Genomic DNA, 22999 nt, shown 5'->3' on the forward strand with positions numbered 1-22999 from the left:
TTTATTTTCGCTTCCAATCGTGAACAGTCACTTCCCAATTCCTCGTGTTCTACTTTTTTGATAGTAGTATAAAGTTTATCATAGTCTATGGCATTATATTGAATAAGAATTTTTTGAGGTGGTTTACTTTTTTTTAAGTTCTAGGTGAATCTGCCTATGATCGGACATAGAAGAATCCAGTATAACCATATGAAATTTATCATTAATTAAATTGGTACTAACATGATCAATAATGGTTTTTTTTTTGTATTGGATACTCTGGTAGCGTATTTTTTGCTGATTTTATTAAGTAGCATGTGTCCAACTTCCTTTAGGAGTTGTTTGTACTGTTTGGTCTTCTTTTCTTTAGTTAAAAGATCCAAATTAAAGTTTCCAAAGACTATTGCTTTTTTTTCTGTCGCAGTTGCGAACCATAAACATTGGTAAAGTATTTGAAGGTAGTATTACTGGGGTTGTAGATAGCTCCTACTTCAACTGCATATCTTTCCAGCCGTACCCATAGATGGTTATTACCTCCTTAGTATGTAGATTCAGATAAACTGTGCTTCAAATTATTATGTATATATATAGAGACTCCACCTCCACCAAAATCGTTCCTATAATTATAGTAATGTGTATAATGCGTTAATTGTAATTGAAACGCTTGTTTTTTAGATTTGATCTAAGTTTCTGTTATTAAAATGACATGTGTAGTATGTGGTATTGATTGTAAAATACATTTGAATTTTTATTAAATCTTCCTTTCTTACGTATGCTTCTTGCATTGAGTAAACAGTAAATTATCTATGGTGACCCCATATCTTAGTATCTATGATTAGAAGGTCCGTGGTTCAAACAAACAGAAAGATCTGTCAAAATGACACAAACCTAATAACATACCAATTTAATGACATACATAAAAATTATCAGTTACAATTAAAATTTATAAAAAACGATATGTTCAAAATTATATATTGGTTAATATTTTGCATATTTAACGTGCAACAAAATCAAAAGTGTAGACTTAATACACGAATACATTTCGGTCAACCGCTTCCTGTTATCATAAGAAACGGTATGTTGTTGAAACCTGACGATGGTAACGGTAATGTAGAACTAAATTATGGAGATACTATGGTCCTCAGCTGCGAGGGTTCCGGAACTATTATTCATCCAAGTGCAACTCAAGCACATTCAGTTGCGTCTATAGTTTGTGAAGGTGGAGATAACTTTAAAAACGATGACTGGTTGACGTCGCCAGCAAGATTCACCTTATTTAAATGTTTGTATCCCCCAAATTATTCAAGCGAACGCACAAACCGGACTTGTTTCGAAGGGAATAAAATAATTGAAGTCGGATATAGAATACAAAATCAGTTTTACCCCGTCTTTGAATCTTGTTTTAACTATGGCAACCTTAACGCTATATACTCAAAGTACACCCAAAAACCGTATAACGCTTTATATCAAACTAGAATTGATCGTCCGTTCTTTATAGACGACGGCCATTATGGGTCTGTGCCAGTGAATTCTATTTTTTCTCCAAAAGAACAAAGGCAAGCGATCGCTCAATTGGTTGGCAATCTTATTGATAATTACTTCACTGCAGAACAACTCTTGTCGAGAGGGCATTTAGCCGCTAAAACAGATTTTGTTTATGCGTTCAGCGAGCGAGCGACGTTTCACTATGTCAACTGCGCTCCACAGTGGACAGGCTTTAATGGCGGTAATTGGAATACATTGGAAGTCGATCTAAGAAATCACATACACGTTGCAGGTTACGACACTATAATATACACGGGTACATATGGAATAGCGCAACTCCTTAATAGCAGGAACCAGACAGTCGATTTGTATTTATACAATGATATAAACAATAACCCGGTCATACCAGTGCCCTTGTATTATTATAAAGTTGTTTACGAGCCCAGTACGAAGCGTGGCATTGCATTCGTCGGCATTAATAATCCATATTATAATCTTAATGAAGCTCGCGAATTGTTCTTTTGTAAAGACATTTGTAGGAATAACAATTTTCGCTGGTTATCTTGGCACCCGGATAGTAGCAGTGAGGGGTATACCTTCTGTTGTACGGTACCCGATTTCAGAAACACCATTAGACATTTACCAGAATTTGAAGTTTTAAATGTCTTGAGTTGAAGTTTTCTGATCTATTTACTATAAGAGAACTAAATTCGCTGACCATATCAATATTAAACGTAAACGCTTAAATCTAGTATTATTTATTTGTATATTAGCTTAGAACTTTTTTTCAGTTAGGCGTTACAAAAATAACGTCTGCTCATCCATTATTATAAATAGATTGTTCTTTTTTTAAATGATGACACGCAATTTTCGGTTTGTTATTTTTACACCATTATTGTGGAGTGCGGGTGAATGCCCCATATATAATTCGCTATCGGACCGGACGTGATGACACTGTGAACTTTGAACCATGTTTAATAATTACCCTCGCTAGCAGTGTCCTCTTGTTGTATTAAATACTTTAAGTGCAATTACTTTTAATACGAAATTTAATTATGATAAAAGTTATATAGCATGTAATACAATTTAATTTCAATTTTCCGCACACGATTTTGTTTAAATTTTGTATCTGATGTTAATTATGTTAAACATAATTAACAAATTACAAAATTGAAACAAACATAATAAAGTAAGAGTTAAGTAATGTTATGTTTATGGTTTACCGCTCGCAAATTAACTCACGCATGAGGGGGAGCTGTTAGGGACCCTTTTCTTTACTTCTGACAAGACAAACGTGTATGTAAAACTTCACGATGATCGCTGAAGTAGTCAATTAATATTAGTAAGGAAGCAAGGATTATATTATATATATATAGTTTCCGCTAGCGGCTTCGCTAGCGTGTTCGGGAGGGGGGGATTGTATGAGTAGCCTATATCCATTCTTGGAGTCCAAGCTTGCTTAATACCAAATTTCATCAAAATCGATTCAGTGTGTCAGACGTAAAAGCAAAACGGACAGACAGAGTTACTTTAGCATTTATAATATTAGTATAAAAGTATTTATTTTTTACTTTTGTATGTATTTATTTTGTATGCAATCGTGAGAGTTAAAAATAATGATAATGTCCTCTTGACAGCTTACGGACGCGGCATCTATCTATATCTGCGCTATACCTGCGCAGGACTTTATAGAGCACAAGTGTGTGCACAAATACAAGCACCATCCAAATCCCCTGTCTCACATAATCGGATGGGATGACAAATAAAAATAGCGAGGTTTGAACCCGCGGTCCCCGGTCAACACTCATGATTGATTCCGGTTCTTATATATTTATGTACAGTAACAGTAACAGCCTGTTAATGTCCCACTGCTGGGCTAAGGCCTCCTCTCCCTTTTGAGGAGAAGGTTTGGAGCATATTCCACCACGCTGCTCCAATGCGGGTTGGTAGAATACACATGTGGCAAAATTTCAATGAAATTAGACACATGCAGGTTTCCTCACGATGTTTTCCTTCACCGTTAAGCACGAGATGAATTATAAACACAAATTAAGCACATGAAAATTCAGTGGGGCTTGCCCGGGTTTGAACCCACGATCATCGGTTAAGATTCACGCGTTCTTACCACTGGGCCGTCTCCGCTTTTTTTATTTATGTAATTTTTTTTTATATTTATGTAAATATGTTATATTCCATTTTATTTATTATACCGTGTCGTGTATATAAATAATTAAACGCAATTTATATAAGATAAAGTAAATGATTAATTGAATTGATTAGTGTTTTTGTCTAATGTAAAATTATATTATATAAAAATAACCCTTACAATAGCCTACCGTTAAGCTGTATAATATACTTCTACAAATATATAAATGATTGTAAATAATGACTCGTTATTGCGCCGAAGTAAATAGCTGAGAAATAGATATGAAATATCATTAGTATTAAACTGACATTTCTATGTTTAAGTTACAATGTTACTAAAGTAAGTCTTAAGTTGAGTCGTGTTCTTGTGTGTTAACTTGCGTAACATAATGAAGTTCGCGTGGGTAAGTAATTTTAAAGTATTTTTTAATTAATGAAATATTTTTATAGTATATGTGAGCTAATTTACTTCGAATAACAAATCAAATATATAATTGTCTAAAGAGAATGATAGTATACATTTTAAACAATATAAATATTTAGAAAATTTGCCCATGGGAGTGTTTTTATTGTCTTGGGAATCATTTTAACAATATATTAAGATTCTTTTCTTAACTTTTCTTTTAAATTCAAGCTAACTTATAACTTAACTTATTAATATAAATAAAATATTAATAGACAAAACTATTTCTAATTATTGTTTATCTACATAATATTAAAATATATAATTTTTACATTATGATTCTTTTACAGATTCTTGTTTTGATATCAATAACGATCATGATAAAACGTAACACAGCTGAGGCCAATGATTCTTCGTCTGAATCTAATACTTCATTAATTGTTGAAGCTAATAAAACGAAGCATTTGTCAGAACGACGTAGCAAGAGCTCTATTAATAAACGTAAGAAGTTTTCGGTAACATTCAAGCCACCTATAAATATTCATCGCACAAAATACCGGCAAATTAAGAAGAAAAAAACATGGAGGAAAAACCAAGATAAAAATAATATTTTTATCACAATACCTACTAAGCTTAATTTTGAAACCCATAATCGTAAAAACAATCAGAAGACTATTGGGGATTATATTGTTAAAATAAATACAAATAAACAAGTAATCATTTCAGATAAACATAACACGAATGAGTCTAAAGATAATTCTACGCATTCTGAAGTCCAAAACAATGTGACCAAAGCTAACAGAAAGTCAGTGAAACGTCTCACTAAGTGTTATATACTTAAAGATATATTTAAAAATAACAAATACATTTCTAAATTTAAAAGATTAGGAAGGTTTTATTTAAGAAATGCAAGTATTAGAATTATAAATATGGCTGAAAAGAGTAAACCGATAGATCGCACATTACTAGATAATAAATCTGTAAGTGATTCTGCTGAAATAGATTCGACTCGAGACAAATTAAGTACGTGGGAAGAAACATATAAGTCAAACACAAGTTTTAATAACGATGGAGTAGATGCTGGCAATATAAATGACGGTTCTCGTTTAAAAAGGTAATTAATTCAATTATTTTTTTCATTTTTGGTGTATTACTATTAATATTATATAAGTGAACCGAAATCTTAGAAAAAGTTAAAAAAGTTGGTCTATTCTGTGTTCAATTGTCATAATGTTTCATTTATAATTTACATCATCATCATCATCAACCCTTTGTCTTCCTGCTGGACATAGGCCTCTCCAATGGCACGCCACTGAGCTCGCTCTTCAGCTCTCAATCTCTATCCGCTGCCAGCCACTTATGTATATCGTCACTCCACCTAGCTGTAGGGGCGTTCTCCACATCAGAACACGTCTATTAATAATTATAATAATATTATTGGCGAGAAATCAAATGAAGAATACTTAATGCGAGTATCCTAAAACACGTACAATAGATGTGAAAATGAAACGAATAAATATATATATATATATATATTCTTTTTTATAAAAAAATAAAATTAACTTTAAGATATTTGTTGAAAATATAAACGTAGTCCGAACTCAATGACCTCTTTAGTGTCACTCTCTCTAGTAAAAAAAAATGTCTGTCATTGTAACCACGTTCCGTCTTTTTATTTAATCTTTCCCTTTTTTTTAACGCTGGAAAAACGCGTTACGCTTTTCCTCCACGGGAACAGTGGGGGGGGGGGGGGGTGTTGTGGGGCTCGCCGGTGTTCAAGGCGCCAAGTGCGCCCCAAACATCGGAATACCCACTAAAAAACCAGCGGTACCCTTTCCGTTTTAACGAAGAGCGCCACGGGATCGCTTTCGCATGCTACCGTGGCGCTCTGACGGCCGGCCCGCCTATACGGGCCTCCATTCTCTAGGGAGGGTCCCCAGGGTACTGTGAACCCCCCCCCTATTTAATCTTTCCCTAGCCTAGCTCTGTAAATCTATAAACTAATACTAGTTTTCATTAATATAACGTAATTGGTAATTTATTAATAGTTGGGACATGACTAGTGCATATTATCGGAAATCTTTGTATCTTTGCTTTACAGAGGCCAACCCAACATTATATGCCCTAAATACGAAGCCAGAATTCTGTAGCAACATTCTAAGCATATTTAAGTGTGACATTTTTGTTTCAGAAGCGTTAATATCATAGAAGAGGAAGGTACTGCAACCACTTCATCCGGTTTTAGATTTACTAGTCGAGATTCATCAATTCATTCTGATTTTATTTATAGAAATATTCATAATTAAATATTAGTTTTAATTAACTATAATATAAGTCGGCTCTGTTATTTTTAAATTAAATTGAAGAGATATTAGTCTTTATTTTAGTTTTTTTTACCTTTATTAGGCCAGCGTTTGACCGTTGACTTGCCTGATGTTAAGCATCGGTCTAGGATGTAACACGCTTGCTTAGAAGAAACCTGTTTACTCTGGATTTGAAGACACCAACGTTGTACCGATCAGGAAATACAGACAAAGCAAATTATTCACAGTGCGAATGATGATTGTAGATTCAAAGCGCTTCCTACGTAGGCGGGGAATTCCCACTGTGTACCTATGGGGTCTACCTATGGCGCTTTGGTCGCGTTTGCTTGGCCGTTCAATATTAACCCATTCAACGCCAGGGACTCACGTAGTAGGCTCACTCTTGTCGCAATTGCGGGCCCGGGAACCCGCGTAGTGGGCTCATTTTAAAAGTAAGTTTTTCTTCGTAAAAATGCTATAATAAAATTGTATATCCATTTTAACAGGATCTACTTAGTATACGCTTTGGCTTTTATGTTTAGACATATTTATTTTTTCAATTCATTTTATCTTAATCCTAGACGCCAAAGACCCACGCTGTGGGTTTTTTTTCAGGTGTAGAAAACGTTGAAAGGAATAAAATAAAAAGAAATTTTTTATGAAGGTAATAAAATATAAAAAATCTACAACAAAAACAAGAACAAAACAAAACAAGGGTGTAGTTTTTTTTTGTTATTTCTTGAATATTTCGTTTAGCTTTTGAATATTTAATAATTGTTAAAAAAACGTGCTAATTTAAAACTGTCATTTTGTAATTAATGTATTATTGGCACGACTTGTGATTTGTTCAATATGTTCAAATGTGTTGTTTGGATTTTTAAGACTAATTGGGTGATTTATTTATATCGATTTATATGATTTCGTGTTATATTTTTTAAAAGACCAATTTGAGATTTTTATAAAATCAACTTCTAAATAAAAACGGTGTGTGTACATAGAGAGTACAATTCTACTAATCTATAACAATTACGATACATTCCCGATTCTAGTCAACTTGGCTATTATATATTTACTCGAATCGGAATTAAGCCGTTGTTATGGTAACATACCGTTAGATTAAAACTAAATTTAAGAGTTAATTTTTAAACTAATAATAATAGTCCTCCAGACCGATTTCGGCCGCGGCGGCCAATCTCAAGAGAGATAAGCCAAATGCGCAGAACATATTATAGTGCACAAGTGTGTGCGCAAACACAGGTGCACTCTCTATTCCCTAACTCTCAAAATCCGATGGGACGACAATCCGATACGACCGAAAAGAGTTCAGTCGCGGGACCAATGGCTTTACGTGCTTTTCGAGGCACGGGACTGTACACACTTCCAACTCAAAGACTCCGGGCTGCTACTGAGAATTTTTAACAGAAAAACTCAATAACTTTATTGTTCCGACCTGGGTTTTGAACCCGGGTCCGCGGCCTTGCATGTACTACCACTAGACCTACATATACAGATCGGTTTTATATTAGCGTAGGGTTAGCAGAAGAATTGTTAAATCTACAGATATTATACATCACAGTAATATAAATTTAAATAAAAAAGGCACACCATTACGAATTAAACAAGAAAAATTAAAGACAGCAGAATTGGCTATCATGAATAAGAATGGACTTTGTGTAATAATAATAAATTATTTATTTCTGGGCAAGGCGAGTTTTATTAGGAGGTGCAAAACAAAAATACAATCGTAAGATATTCTAAAATGAATTTTAAGACAATGTTCAATGAAACAATTATTATTAGCAAACATCATGAAAACTACAAAAAAGATTGAAGATCACTGCCACAGGATCGGAGCGAGTGAAATAACTTTGTTAACTTAATCATTTGTCATTGAATGCACGTTCTCACTATCACTAAACACGGGAACGCTTCCAAGGATACTGTTTATAGCAAAACCACCCGAAAAATATCCAATCAAACTATACTCGAGCGTTTCTTATCACGATTACTTACCGTATACCAAGAACCCACGACGTGGGTTTAAGGTTATTATTATATGTATTGCCGAGGACCCCGCTAGCGGGTTCACTGAAATACTGTATAGTTAATGTAATGTTACAGGAAATAAATAAGCTGAATATATATAACATTATTTATTTTATTTACTAAAAACTTATATTTAGAGACAAATAAAATGTACATCCTTAGCCTAAGTAAATCATAATGGCAAAATCATTTCTCATATTACTATACACCGATTGCATTTGAGAAATATAAATAAAACGTTAGATAAGGCAAGTATTACATAACTACTATTCGGTTTGTATGAAAATTCGTGAAAAATGCAAACAAAAGTATCGTTCATTCGATTCAATTTAATTTGAGCATAAAAATTTAAACATTGAATCGAATATAATTGATAACGTCATTGAAGTGATGACGTCATTGTTTTTAATTTTGTTAACGTTTTGAACAAACTCCATTCGAATGCACAAGCAATGTTACCACATTTAAGATATTTCATTAACAAAACACTCGAATATTAATTAGATCTCAATGAAATATATCGCTTTCTATTTAGTAATATTCAGACAGTATCTGAGATCGAACACATACATGGACATATTAGTGATGGGCCGAATATCGATTTTACCGAATTTTACCGAAAATTCGATAATTTGATAATTTTTTACACTATATTCATAAATATCCATAACAATAAATTACATAATTTCGAAAATAATAAAAATAAAATATGTTTATTCGCATCGAAAGTTTATTCAAAAGTTTATTGTAATCTTTAGACATCAAAGAACCCAAAAGAAACCCGTTCAAGGGAGCTTTTATAAGGACTTGAATCATCAATTAACGAATAAAAACGATTATTCAGCCCATCCCTGCTAATATTTACCAAACGTTGTTTAGCGGCTGTTTAATTCCACACTGATTTCTCCCTTTCTAACATTATTGATTTGTCATTCGAAAGACGAAGACACAGTATTAAATAATTATCCGCTAAACAATGTTTACATGTAATGCCCTATTAATATTGCCGTATAAAATTCGAATTAATGCTATTAATAATTTCATTTCTGTGATTCGGCACATCGATGTCATGAAAACTCGATTTGAATATTACTATCAAAAAGTTAACCTAAAACTATTCTTAAAAACATATATTGTTATTCATTCTCGATACAATTACATTCTCAAATAAAAGACGACGGTAAAATATAAAGTTTTTTTTTTAAATGATACAAAAGCAAGGACTGTATGAGAAATAGCTACTCTTCTGTGAAATTGTATACTTTATCAGTTAAAAGGGTGAGGAAGGCTTGTATATTTCCAAATTATAAAGATTTTTATATTGAACTGGCTTACCCTTAAACTTTCTATGTAACTGATAAGGAATTTTAGCGACATCTATATTATACTTATGTTATCTGTTTCCATGTCTGTGCTAGATGGCGTTGTAATATGAGTTTATTTATATCAAAGTATGTTAAAATCACAAACTATTTTATACTGAATTTAATTAATAAATACGACTTTATATATTAAATATTTTAAGACAACAATGCAAACATTTTAAATTACTATGATTCAATATTAAACTCACTCTAAGAGTATCAAACTCCACTACAATCAATTATTATTTTCAAAATAGCGCTTTCATGTACTTTTATGATATTGTTAAGTCCGCTAGATGGCGTTGGCGACCGTATAACATAAAACTAGTTATAGCTCATTTGCAAATTTACAAGATATATTATTTACCCTTAAACGATCTTGTTTTATATGACATCAATGGGATTGAGTATAGCGACATTTATCTTGTACTTGTAGTATGTCTTGCGTTCGTTAGATGGTGTTACTTCTTAGAGAGCCGAAATACGTCGTTGTACGGCGTTCTTGTCGGTATCGTGTTGTATGCGAATGGAGGCTGCGCGTCCGCTCGGAGGATCACCACACCTGAGTAATAATATTAAAGTTTTAATCTTATACCACCATATTTTAATTTTTCTTTATATAGAATAGGAAGGCGGACGAGCATGTGGGCCACCTTATGGTAAGTGGTCATCAACGCCCGTAGACATTGGCATTGTGAGAAATGTTAACCATCGCTTATGTCACCAATGCGCCACCAACTTTGGGAACTAAGATGTTATGTCTCTTGTGCCTGTAATTACACTGGCTCACTCACCCTTCAAACCGGAACACAACAATACCAAGTACTGCTGTTTTGCGGTAGAATATCTGATGAGTGGGTGGTACCTACCCAGACGAGCTTGCAAAAAGCTCACGTTTAATATTTCATAATACAACTATTATTAGTTTAATAAAATTATCATCTAAATGTGGTTTGGGCAAATTATTGGTCCATAATGAATAATATTTAAATAAATTGTGACTTTATACCTGAAGGATTGACTTTCACTTTAATCTTGGTTTGAGAGGACAGCACACCGTAGTCCACATCTTCGTATAAGTCCTACAAAAAACAATAACATATTTGAATAATAAGGTATAAATAGGTACCTAGGTATTTAATCATCTAAATTTATATTATTATGTCGAACAGTTTAAATATATAAAGTAACACAACAGTAGGTCATCGAAGCATTTTATGTAAGCCCTTGAATCCCAGGTAAGCCAACCGTGTGCTTAATTCATCTCGTAAACATCGTGAGGAAACCTGCATGTGTCAATTGAAAATCTATTATATATATTTCAACCAATCCGCATTAGAGCAGCGTGATGGAATAAGCTTTAATACTCAAAAGGAAAGAAAGCATTTTCCCAGCAGTGGTTTAGGCTGTTAACTATCATATCACCAGAAGAAATCTGCAAAACTCCTCGTATTTCTTAAAAATATCCCAATACCTAAACTGTTTATGCTTACCTCGACTCTGTATCCAGCTGGGTTGTTAAGTCCGAGTTCTCGTAAAGTTACCGCCACGTCAGAGGGGGTTCCGTCGGTCCTTCGGTTGACGAATGCAACCGCATAGGAGTAATGCTGCCCATGGATGGGAAGAATGGGTCGTGACCAGATTTCGATACCGCGATGCTGAAAAATAATGAATATATTAGCAGACATAATGAATTCAGTCATTTTGAAATGAACTATCCTCAACAATGCTTGCCATACTTAATGTACGCTATTGAAATAAATGAACACTCCCTCGAACTACAAGATTGAGGGAACAAAGAGCATCTGTGCTTCCGCAATTATTTGTCCATTACTTGCGGAGCGCGGATGGCAAGTCTTAAGGTTGGCCACCGTGGCCAAAATCGGTCAGGAAAACAGCAACAGTGCCATGACATTTGTCCTCTTTTATTTTAATGCTGGTCTTCAAAAATCGCTGTTACAATTACTAGCAGTAGCTCAAAAAGTAAACTCACTTTGTATATCCTTCTTCCCTGTATTCCCAAGGGATCCTGGTCAACTTCAATGATCTTCCTGTTCTGTAAGATAGCCTTGTACTCCGGCCTGATGGTGCGAAGGTCCACACTCATAAGCAATGGCGCCGCTAGGATCGCCCATATCGCGAACTGAGTCTTACTTTGCTCGTATGATAAGCCGAAGTTGCCTATGATAAGCTGAAAGGAGATTAAAAATATGTCAATATTACTTTCAGAAATATTACAATTTTTTTTTGTGAATAAAACAGATATATTTTATAAGTACAGTAAGTAACAGCCTGTTAATGTCCCACTGCTGGGCTAAGGCCTCCTCTCCCTTTTTGGGGAGAAGGTTTGGAGCTTATTCCACCACGCTGCTCCAATGCGGGTTGGTGGAATACACATGTGGCAGAATTTCGATGAAATTAGACACATGCAGGTTTCCTCAAGATGTTTTCCTTCACCGAAAAGCACGAGATGAATTATAAACAGAAATTAAGCACACGAAAATTCAGAGGTGCTTACCCGGGTTTGAACCCACGTTCATCGGTTAAGATTCACGCGTTCTTACCACTGGGCCATCTCGACTTTTTTTAGAAATTAAGTACATGTCTTTCATATAAAATAGGTTTTCGCGTGTATTGTATCATATATATATATATATATATATATATATATATATATATATTCGGTGGCAGCGAAGGTTGGCAGAAATTGTTTTGCACAGACTTGGTCAGACGCCAGAAGCTACGGGAGCCCCTAGGATGCTAAACAAGGTCATGACCAATCTGTGCAATGCGCTGTGCATCCGCTCTCGTGTATGCCTTTCTACAGGACTTGGAATTTTTATTATAGTTTGCTTTCAGTGAGTCAATGTTAGATGCCCCGCTAATGCAGCCGTTGATCCACTTGCGATATGCCGCCTGCTTAGCTGATACAGCATCGGCACATTCACGAGTGAACCAACGGTTACGCGTACTCCTACTGACGAGATCTGAGCTAGGAATGTAGTATTCCATTCCCAGCATGATCTCGCCAGCAACAGCAGCGGCACTAGCTGTCGGGTCATTCCCACTGAAGCAACGTTCCTTCCAAGGGACCGACGCATAGTAATCGCGCATACCGTCCCAATCTGCCGACTTATAGTGCCAAACGCGACGTTTGCATACCGCTAGTGGCGGCAGCTTGGCCTGTGGCACTCTGGTAGAAATAAGTTTGTGATCCGAAGAGCCAAGAGGAGCCTGAACCACAACCTGATATTCCACCGGGTGAGAAGTCAGCAGAAGGTCCAGTAGAGAAGGTGCTTGCCCATCAATGTCTGGGATCCTGGTGGGCTGATCAACCAGTTGGGTCAAGTCATGTGTGAGAGCAAAAGCATGAGCAGTCCTTCCAGCATGGTCAGTTTTGAGGGATTTCAACCAGGATTCGTGGTGAGCATTAAAATCCCCCAAAAACACCAATTCCGCGTTAGGAAATTGCTCTTGCGCAGCATCTGCCACCCGACTAAGATGGTCAAATAATCGGCTTATCTCCAAGTCACCATTGTGGGATCTGTAGAGGCACACGTAGACTCGGCTCTGACGAACCAGGTCCACACGTACCACCAACATGGAGAAGGAGGGGTCCTCCAAGCAGCGCAGTCGGTGACAGCAAACATCCGTCTTGACGAACAAGCATACTCCGGCTTTCGCTTTGAAGGATTCTTCAAGCGTGTAGCCGGGATAATTAAGGTAGCTGGTATCGGCAGGACGGAGTATTTGTGTCTCCGTGAGAAACAACATTGCTGGCCGTGCTGTCTCGAGATGGTGGTGGACAGCGTTGAGGTTAGTGTGGAGTCCTCGGATGTTAGAGAACTCGACCTCAAACAGCGAGGGTATGGTGGGGGTGTGCACCGCTGTACGACTGTTATTTCTGTTTTGTTGCGCCATTTGGGAAAAATAGAATGGAAAAGAGACGTGAAGCGAGCGATGTATTGCCACGATAGGGATGGGCAAAGCGTGGAGGCGTGTTTCCCCAAGTGGTTGCCAAAAGGAAAAATACACTGACCCGCCGGACGGAAGGGCCCCCGAACCCCCCCGGAAGTGGCCGCCGGGACCCCACCTACCGGTCACCAACCGGCACGACGGTCCACCCCGAGATTATGCGTGGCCTGGTGGGGCAGCCTCACGAGCTGGTTAGGCACGCTCAGGCCCCTGTACTATGCCACGGGTGGCCAGCGGAACAGCCGTTTCTTCGGGTCTCCCTGTCCGGCAGGTCAATACAGTTTCCCCCGGCATTGGTTCAACAGCCGTCTCCAATTGGACCAACACCCATCGCGGCAATACTCGCTCGGGCTCTGGCTGTACGCTGGCTGACCTCGAAACGCGGCTGCAAGCCACTTCACGAGTTTTTCACCATGCGTACGGTGGTAACAAGCCAGGCGGATGTTAGCATCCTACCACCAGATAAGCAGATGGTCGCTCAGATATCCCTTAGTCGCCTCTTACGACACCCATGGGAAAGAGAGGGGCAGTGAAATGTATTCTTTCTCCGTCACTGCACGGATAACTGGTGCACAGATAACTCTCTTACTCACCATGTCTGGGTCGTTCCAGTGTCCTGGCCCGGCGTTAGGCACGATGACGTCCTGGTGGTTTCCGTAGTAGTCTATTATAGACTCGACGGACGCCCACGAATCTTGAATATCGTCAAAGTTACGCCACAAGTTGCAGTGTTCGATGATCGATGTGAAGTTTGGCTAATTTGGAAAAATGAAATAATTGCATTTCGTAAAATTTCAAGTTATTTGTCAAAGCTTAACATCTAAAGCTGCACCTTTACTATAACTTTCTGGACAATTTTAAACACTTGTAAGTACATATTAATTGTCATCTATTTAAGTAGTAACATATATTTTCAATCAATAATGGTTTTTTACGTCCTAGTAAATGATCAGATCATGTTTTAGCCTATATATTATTTTACCTGCATGCCAGCGTAGATTTGGTAGACGGGCCAGCTGCAAGAGTACACCATCTGGCGACCAGTCAGGTTGAGCTGCCGGCCGAATTCTGGGTAACCGTGGTCCATATCCGCTGGGAGCGCGTAGCATCCGTCAAGTTTAACATAGTCAACGCCCCATGATGCGAATGTAGATGCGTCTAAAGAACATATACATGACATTATAAAAAAGATTTAGCTTTCATTTTTCTTAAAACTAATGGTCTAGTCGAAAGGAATTAATTAATAAATAATTATATATTATAAATGCATGTTACTTTCTCCCAGCGGTATCGTCTACGATCCTTTTTTGTGCCTCTGACAACGTGTATGCCAAATATCACCGCTGTTTTAGTTTTATATATTTATATATCCCAATAAATTAATTATTATCTTCAGTCGAGTGTATAAAAGTTTAAATTAATATATTTAACAAAATAATTATGTAGACAGAATAAAAATAAAATTATACTTTTATTTTTACTATATCTACATATACATTATTATATTAAAGGCTGTAAAAGGCCTTAGATGCCATAAATCCGATCCTCGATTGGTGTATTAGTACCAGGCAAACAAAAAGGATCCTAAAGAGATTAGTCGCTGAACGAAAGGCTTTACGCGCATATAAAGAATGCAATATATATAATAAAATCAAATGAATAATTACGAGTCTATACAAACGAGTCTATATAATAATATAATACTACAAAATACATTACAAGAAATAGCTATTAAAATACAAGTCAGCTATTATAAAACAAATCATGTATAAGATCGACGTAAAATCATTATAAATAATGATAATTGATCAATCGATAAGTGATTTGTAATCAATTATAATATAAGCCGAGATGGCCCTGTGGTAAGAACGCGTGAATCTTAACCGATGATCGTGGGTTCAAACCCGGGCAAGCACCACTGAATTTTCATGTGCTTAATTTGTTATTATAATTCATCTCGTGCTTTACGGTGAAGGAAAACATCGTGAGGAAACCTGCATGTGTCTAATTTCACTGAAATTCTGCCATATGTGAATTCTACCAACCCGCATTGGAGCAGCGTGGTGGAATAAGCTCCAAACCTTCTCCTCAAAAAGAGGAGAGGAGGCCTTTAGCCCAGCAGTGGGACATTCACAGGCTGTTACGGTTACGGTATAATAAGATTGAAACATTGTATTGTTCTGAATTAACTAAGATTTCATTTTATGATTTATTTATTTTTTTGTAATAGCACACTTACAACATACATAGAATAATAGTATATCTAATATACATGTCAATTACAAGTGTACATAGCATACCCAGATTCAATCTAGTCAAATCAAATTAAAAGTAACAAAAAATCGTCAGTAATTTTAAAAAATGTTAAAATTAAATTAATTAATAAATAATGTCATTGTTATAATAAAAAATCAATCGGCAATATCATCATTGAAATTATTAAAAGTAAAAAGTATTATATAAAACTAATCATGCATTTTATAATAAGCCCTATTGTTGTTGAGTGACAAATTAAAACGCACTAATAAAAACTTAACTATAGTTGGTTGTAGAGCTTTGTTCAAGCCCGTCTAGGTACCACATATACTCACCGCCAAACAGCAATATTTAGTGTTGTGTTTCGATTTGAATGGTGAGCGAAATAGTGAAACCACAGGCACAAGGGATACATCTTAGTTCCCAAGGTTGGTAAGGCATTGACGACGCAAGGAATGTTTAATAGCGCAATGTCTGCGGGCTATCCTTCGTATTTTATATTTAAAAAAAATAGGCAAGACGCGAGTAACGAGGACGGGAAGCCATTACAATGATAATAGCCGCGCGTTTTTTTACATAACATCAATCATTACATACGACTCTTGGTTAGCTTTTTCCTCGACGATGTTTTGTGAATTTAAAATGTAATATTATTGCAATTATTTCTACATTGATGTATTTGCCGCATATTGAATCGCTAATTTCAACATTACATAGATTCATTGCGCATTACCGCACTCGACACATTTGTAATAGACTTTTGCACACTTTATATGTAATAGTATCATTAAGTTTCACATGATATATATAAGGGTTGTCAGCTGTTTATTTTATATTACTTTACGGATCTCACGGTCTTGGGTTCAAACTTCGGTTCGAGTTTTTCGATCGTTTTTTTGCACACTGGCAAATAGGCCACCTGATGATAAATGGTCTCCACTGCCCATAGACATAGGCAATGTAAGAAGTATTACTAACAAGAAGGGACCATCCCTTACATCGCTAACGCGTCACCAACTTTGTGATCTAAGATGATATGTATCTTGTGCATTTAGTAACATCGGCTTACTCACCCTTCAAACCGGAACAAACCAATACTAAGTATTTCAGTTTAACAAATGATTAATTCTAATCACTAGCAACCTCTCTCATAAAGGAAGTAGTTCTTCGCCCAGACGTGTGGTATTTTCTACAAATATTACTTTTTTAGAGGCAGTAACTACCTTTGCTATTAATAATCACAAATCGTTTACATTTTGAAGTTACTATAATATAATTAAAAATTATATCAAGTCACTTTAAGCTGCACATTTTAGGGTATTTATTATTAGGTATTAAAGTATGAAGCTCACCTCCGGCAAGATGCCCGACAACGCCCGGATAACCCGCACAGGTAAAGTTGCCGTAGTCTTCGTAGATGCCGAACTTAAGACCCTTGCTGTGTACCTTGAATAATAGAAAAAAAAATAGTATACTTTATACTACACAGATTATATCGCGTCGTAATCACTCAGGGTATAAGAGATCAGAGAGTCTTGTGTTTAGAAAACGTGAATTTAAAACAAAGATTGAAAATTGTTACATGTAAGCACCACCTGTGGTAATCCGTTCTTGGTGAACTGAGTAACTGTGCTAAATTTCAAGTATCGGATTTCTCAGGCAGTTAACTGGGCGTCTCGACTCCGTATCGGTGAAATATGAATTTTATTTTTTTAATCTTGGAATCTCATCACAGCGCCACCTACTGGATCTAATCTTAGCCAACCAGAGACCCACTCGTTTAGTTAATAAACTCAAACAGACAAAAATTCATCGAAATCGGTTTCTCACTTTAGCAGTTCAGTAACATACACACGTATAGAAGAAGTACATTATATATAAAGATTACGATATAAATCATTTATAAGAAAAATCGTTTCCTTTGTATGTCTATTCAAATAGCGATGACGTAATGTTAATTTGTTTCATACAAAATAATAACGCATAGTATAATTTATCAAATCATTGTTACGCGATAATGGCCCATTAAATGATATATACAAAAGCTCCATTGAACTCATTATTATAGCAATGATAAATTGTACATAAGCTTGTAAGGTTGTCAGAATAAGGAGTCTTTATGATTAATTGTTGCTATAACAATAAAAAATTTAAATCATGTCGTTTGTGTAGGTATAAGTTATTAAATCATTTAAATTATTTATATTTTAATTAAATCTCGCTTCTGTGATCACAGCTGTAACTCTTTTTTACTTTTTACAAGTTTTTCCTAGATCGTGTAATGAATATTCAAACTTTCACTTTTATTATATTATTAGTTGCCGCCCGCGGCTTTGCTCGCGTGTGACAGGGATACTTTAGATGTCCTGTCCTATTCTGTACCCCTAACAACGTGTTTGCAAATTTCATAATGATCGTTTGACTAGTTAAGACGTAAAAACATAACAAACAAACAAACTCACTTTCGCATTTATAAGTATATAAACAATATATAAGCAAGGATTACGTAAGATTTACGTATTTTACTGGTGGTAGAGCTTTGTGCAAGCTCGTCTGGGTAGGTACCACCCACTCATCAGATATTCTACCGCAAAACAGCAGTACTTGGTATTGTTGTGTTCCGGTTGAAGGGTGAGTGAGCCAGTGTAATTACAGGCACAAGGGACATAACATCTTAGTTCCCAAGGTTGGTGGCGCATTGGTGATGTAAGCGATGGTTAACATTTCTTACAATGCCAATGTCTAAGGGCGTTGGTGACCATTTACCATCAGGTGGCCCATATGCTCGTCCGCCTTCCTATTCTATAAAAAAAAAAGACCATAGAAAATCATAGATAGATGTAGGTACGTTTGTATTAAATTAAAATAATATACTGAATATACAAAAAGTAATACTCAAAAAATAAAATAGTCTTGTTTTCCCTTACAAGCTCTTCTAAGCCATTTTACAAGATTACTTTAAATATATATTGAAATACAGGCAACAAACTATTCAACCAAATAGTGATTTCAGAAATACTCAAAGTTATATTACGATAAGTACAGTCATAGACAATAATTATTATAGTCATGAAAATATTATAATAAAAAACCAACATTTATATATAACTTATTTGAATTAAAAATGAAGCATATTCTAAATTAAAGTAATATAATTATAACAAATCTTCAGTTGTCAACCCTAAATATCTTCAACGATATTAAGCGGTCTTCTTGAGACATTAGAAAAAAAATTATAAAATCGTTAATACAAAACGCGAGTCATTCACTTTTGCCCGTTCCAAGGTTAAGTATTGCAAAAAAGAACCGTATTACTGTCTGTACATAATATAACTGCAATAATATAATAAGAAATTAATAATTACCTCATATATTATGTAACCCTTTTGAATTATATAGCGCGCAAGAAGGAGCGTGAGATTTTTTTTGTTTAAGTTTATATGTAGGAGTCCAGACAGCTAAAATTTGTAATGTAATTCTGCCAATGATAACCCACGTCAACTTATCTTTAGTGTTTCTATTTTTATGTTAATTTATTATTTAAATATTTGAAGTTAAATATTATAATGTTAAATTTTTTACTGTAATAGATATTGTTGCTAGCAACTAATTATAAATTATAAATGTTGTATAATATCTGCAATGGGAAAAACCACAGTATACTAAGATTGAATGTATTTTACAAACAAGACATTTAATGTTTAGTCAATGGTATAGCTTATTTAAAAAAAAAAACAAAACAATTCAGCTAATCCTCATTTTTCCAAACATTCGAATTTTTAAAATAAGTCGCTTCGACAGCAAAATAATTAAAAAGTCATATAATATTCTATATCTGCTTAATAGCAGATGATCTCACAAGCTACTGGTGAATTTCGTACCAAACCAAAAACGAAATGGAATCGATAGGAATTGAAAACAATAAAGGTATATAAGATATATTGTGCTATGACGTAAGGAGTCATTTTAAGCTAGCTTCAAGGTTAAGCCAATTTTTTTTTATATTCCGGGAAAGCAAATGACTCCACTTCACCTGATGGTAAGTGATATTGGAGTCCAAACGCGACGACAGCTTGTACAGTCAAGAATGTTCTGCACTAGCCGCCCCCGCCTTGCCGGCCCGCAAGATGCCTCTTCACGCCTCGTTTGAAGGAACCCGGGTTGTAAGAATTCCGTAAATATCCTACCGGTCTAAACTTAGGGCTCGTTTCCTCTTGAAGAATAGGTTCGAGACTTATTCTATTACACATCACGAGAGAAGCTATGAACACAAATAAGGAATATGTAAGCTCAGTGGTGCTTGCCTACGCGCCATCTCGTGCTCATCGGTGAAGGAAAACAATGTCACATTGTTTATGTGACAAAATATTCAAGTGTCGAGTAAAATTCTGACAAATGTGAAATCCACCAATCACTTTTTGGAGCAACGCGGTGGAACAAGTCCCAAGCCTTGTATTCAAAAGGAAACGAGTCTTAAGTCCAGCGGTATAATATTCACTGGATGTTACTATTTCTCATAAAAAAGCGCTTAGACTATATTCAATTAATATATTCAAACATTATATTGAAATTAAATAAACAAATAACACTATCTAGATTGTAGGCACACAAACTTATGCGTATCGCAACCGCGTGAGAATCGTCTGATTGCGACTGAGTTACGAAAGCAAAGCTATCTGCCACTGTAGTAACACTTAACGACTTCCTTCATCCCCACCAATAAGTTTAGCTAATACTTTAAGTACCCAAGTTACGCCCCCCTAATAAGAATGATTGGAATTTAATTGACCACTGTTCCAATCTTCGTTGAATATTTAATCTTTCCCCCACACACATTGACATAGGACAAATAGGTTATGAAGATATGGTCGTTGAAATAACTTTTAAACTGTGTATAACTTGTGTGTCTTAATACCATAATTAGGATACTTTAGTTAACAATAAAACAAAAACAGTATGTTTTTTGCATATAACCTAAAATTGTAGAGAATGTCACTTATTGCCTTGAAATCTCAATAAAATAAATGCATTCATTCGAGCTAATATTAAAATTCTCAATAAATAACACATTATATAAGAAATAAAGTTGATTTTTTTGAAACAAAAGCGATTATCGAGTCACATATACTATTATATTAAACTGATATTTTGTTTGAACGCGCTAACATGTTCGACCAGTCCATTTTGATATTTTTGCATGACATTTATTGATAACTTATTTCTTTATATCACGTATTTTATATTTATTTTTATTACGATTCGACCCACGATGATGGAGCAGTAACTTTTAACGCAGGTAAAACTGAACGGAGTTACTAGTTACATATATATAGCGATGTATATATATATATATATATATACATCGCTTTACTCGCGACTTCTATCGCATCACAATTCAGAATTGCTAAACACCAACTTCCATAGCTCTTTCTTAAAAAATCCTTTATTAGTGATTAAAAGAAACCCGTATGTGCATTTTTTGGTTGATTACTCCATTAGTTTCGATTGTGTGTTGAAGGCGTTTAGTCTTTTACATATACATAACATTAAATGTCAACATATTTGATATTCCGAGATATTCCCACGCGCGATCCTTTATGAAGGTCATTATAAATAACGCGATACATTCAAAGATATAAAACTATACATATTGTTCTAACATTGTCTGACTTTTCGCATAGCAAGGGCTCGTTTCAACATACGATTGTAATATAATGAGGTTGTAAGAAACAAGAAAGAAAAGATATACAGTGCGACGGGCGCGGGAATATGTTTTTTTTTTGACTATTCATTCAATCATTATGCTATTATATTTTATCACTATTGAGTTCAATAAACAGAGACAAGAAGTTTATTTTCTTTATTAGAATTTATATTTTAACGCTAGTTTAAACTTTGTCTCTTACGCGTGTCATATAAAGTTTCAGTTGCGTAAAGTAACAGCCTGTAAAATTCCCACAGCTGGGCTAAGACACGGATACAGTGGAAGATTTTCGTCTATCGCATGCAGGTTTCCTAACGATGTTTTCCTTGACTGCCGAGCACGATTTTCCAAAGGAAGAAATGATTCATTAGAAAAGTTTAGGTGTGTAAATAATGAGAGTTTGTGAAAATTAGCTGAAATATGACGGTCAATTTTTTTTTATTTTTTTTTATAGAATTGAAATCCGGACGAGCATATGGGCCACCTGATGGTAAGTGGTCACCAACGCATATAGACATTGGCATTGTAAGAAATGTTAACCATCGCTTACATCACCGATGCGCCACCAACCTTGGGAACTAAGATGCTATATCCCTTTTGCCTGTAATTACACTGGCTCACTCACCCTTCAAACCGGAACACAACAATACCAAGTACTGCTGTTTTGCGGTAGAATATCTGATGATCATTTTGAAGATGTCGAAAAAATCAATACATTCGACTTGATTTTTGGGAGCTTTTTAAGTAGTACATTACTGTGTGAAGCCGGGAAGGGTAGGTAGTAAAATAAACGATATTGGGCAACTATAAAGAAATAACGCAGACAGCGGCAAAAAATTTACGTATTAAAACTGACCACAACTGAGTTTCGAATAGATTTCTCAAGAGCTCTCAAAACATTCATATTTATTTTAAATACTTTGATGCCAAATTCGTTGTCAATAATGAGCATCTATTTGCATACATTACCCATACTTATCTAAATTTATGTAAAGCAGTATTTATGTATTATATTTAACAGCGAGTAGTAACTCTGTTTACTGTACATACGTTTTCATAATAATTAACGAGTCTATTGTTATATAATTAGTGTATTGAGGTATTAGGTACGCTTAATCCTCTATACCCCTGATAACATATATGAAAAATTTAACGATGATCAATTGAGTACTTAAGACGTGAAAACGTAACAAACAAACAAAAGCACTTTAACATTTATAATATTATTAAAGATAATATAGGCTCTATTTCCAGAAAAAAGAATGCTAAAACCATTTCCCCGCTGTCAAAGTAATGATTTGCTTGACATGTTGTATGAAAACCACGAAAAAAAACTTTA

The 22999-nt window shown here is 35.3% G+C and overlaps 2 protein-coding genes across 3 annotated transcripts in view; one reads left to right on the plus strand and one right to left on the minus strand.

Moving 5' to 3' along the window:
* The first annotated feature begins 890 nt into the window (after positions 1-890).
* On the plus strand, positions 891-2197 carry LOC126776961 (uncharacterized). Its single transcript, XM_050499822.1, has one exon. It carries the CDS (start codon positions 937-939, stop codon positions 2137-2139), a length of 1203 nt encoding a protein of 400 aa, XP_050355779.1. The 5' UTR covers positions 891-936; the 3' UTR covers positions 2140-2197.
* Positions 2198-8453: 6256 nt separating this feature from the next.
* The window catches only part of LOC126776831 (alpha-N-acetylgalactosaminidase), a 60429-nt gene continuing 45883 nt past the window's right edge, over positions 8454-22999 (minus strand). For both annotated transcript variants that reach the window (XM_050499663.1, XM_050499664.1), the window contains exons 4-10: positions 17309-17402; positions 14683-14858; positions 14294-14455; positions 11719-11916; positions 11219-11383; positions 10735-10807; positions 8454-10287 (exon numbers count right to left, since the gene is read on the minus strand). In XM_050499663.1, coding sequence (XP_050355620.1) covers positions 10187-10287; positions 10735-10807; positions 11219-11383; positions 11719-11916; positions 14294-14455; positions 14683-14858; positions 17309-17402 — 969 coding nt within the window. In that variant the 3' untranslated portion in view covers positions 8454-10186. The remainder of the gene's footprint in view (positions 10288-10734; positions 10808-11218; positions 11384-11718; positions 11917-14293; positions 14456-14682; positions 14859-17308; positions 17403-22999) is intronic.

This window comes from Nymphalis io, chromosome 21 (genome assembly GCF_905147045.1).
Source record: "Nymphalis io chromosome 21, ilAglIoxx1.1, whole genome shotgun sequence".
Taxonomy (NCBI): Eukaryota; Metazoa; Arthropoda; class Insecta; order Lepidoptera; family Nymphalidae; genus Nymphalis; species Nymphalis io.

Coding starts and splice junctions, on each gene's coding strand:
- LOC126776961 (XM_050499822.1), top strand. CDS start 937: ATGTTCAAAATTATATATTGGTTAATATTTTGCATATTTAACGTGCAA.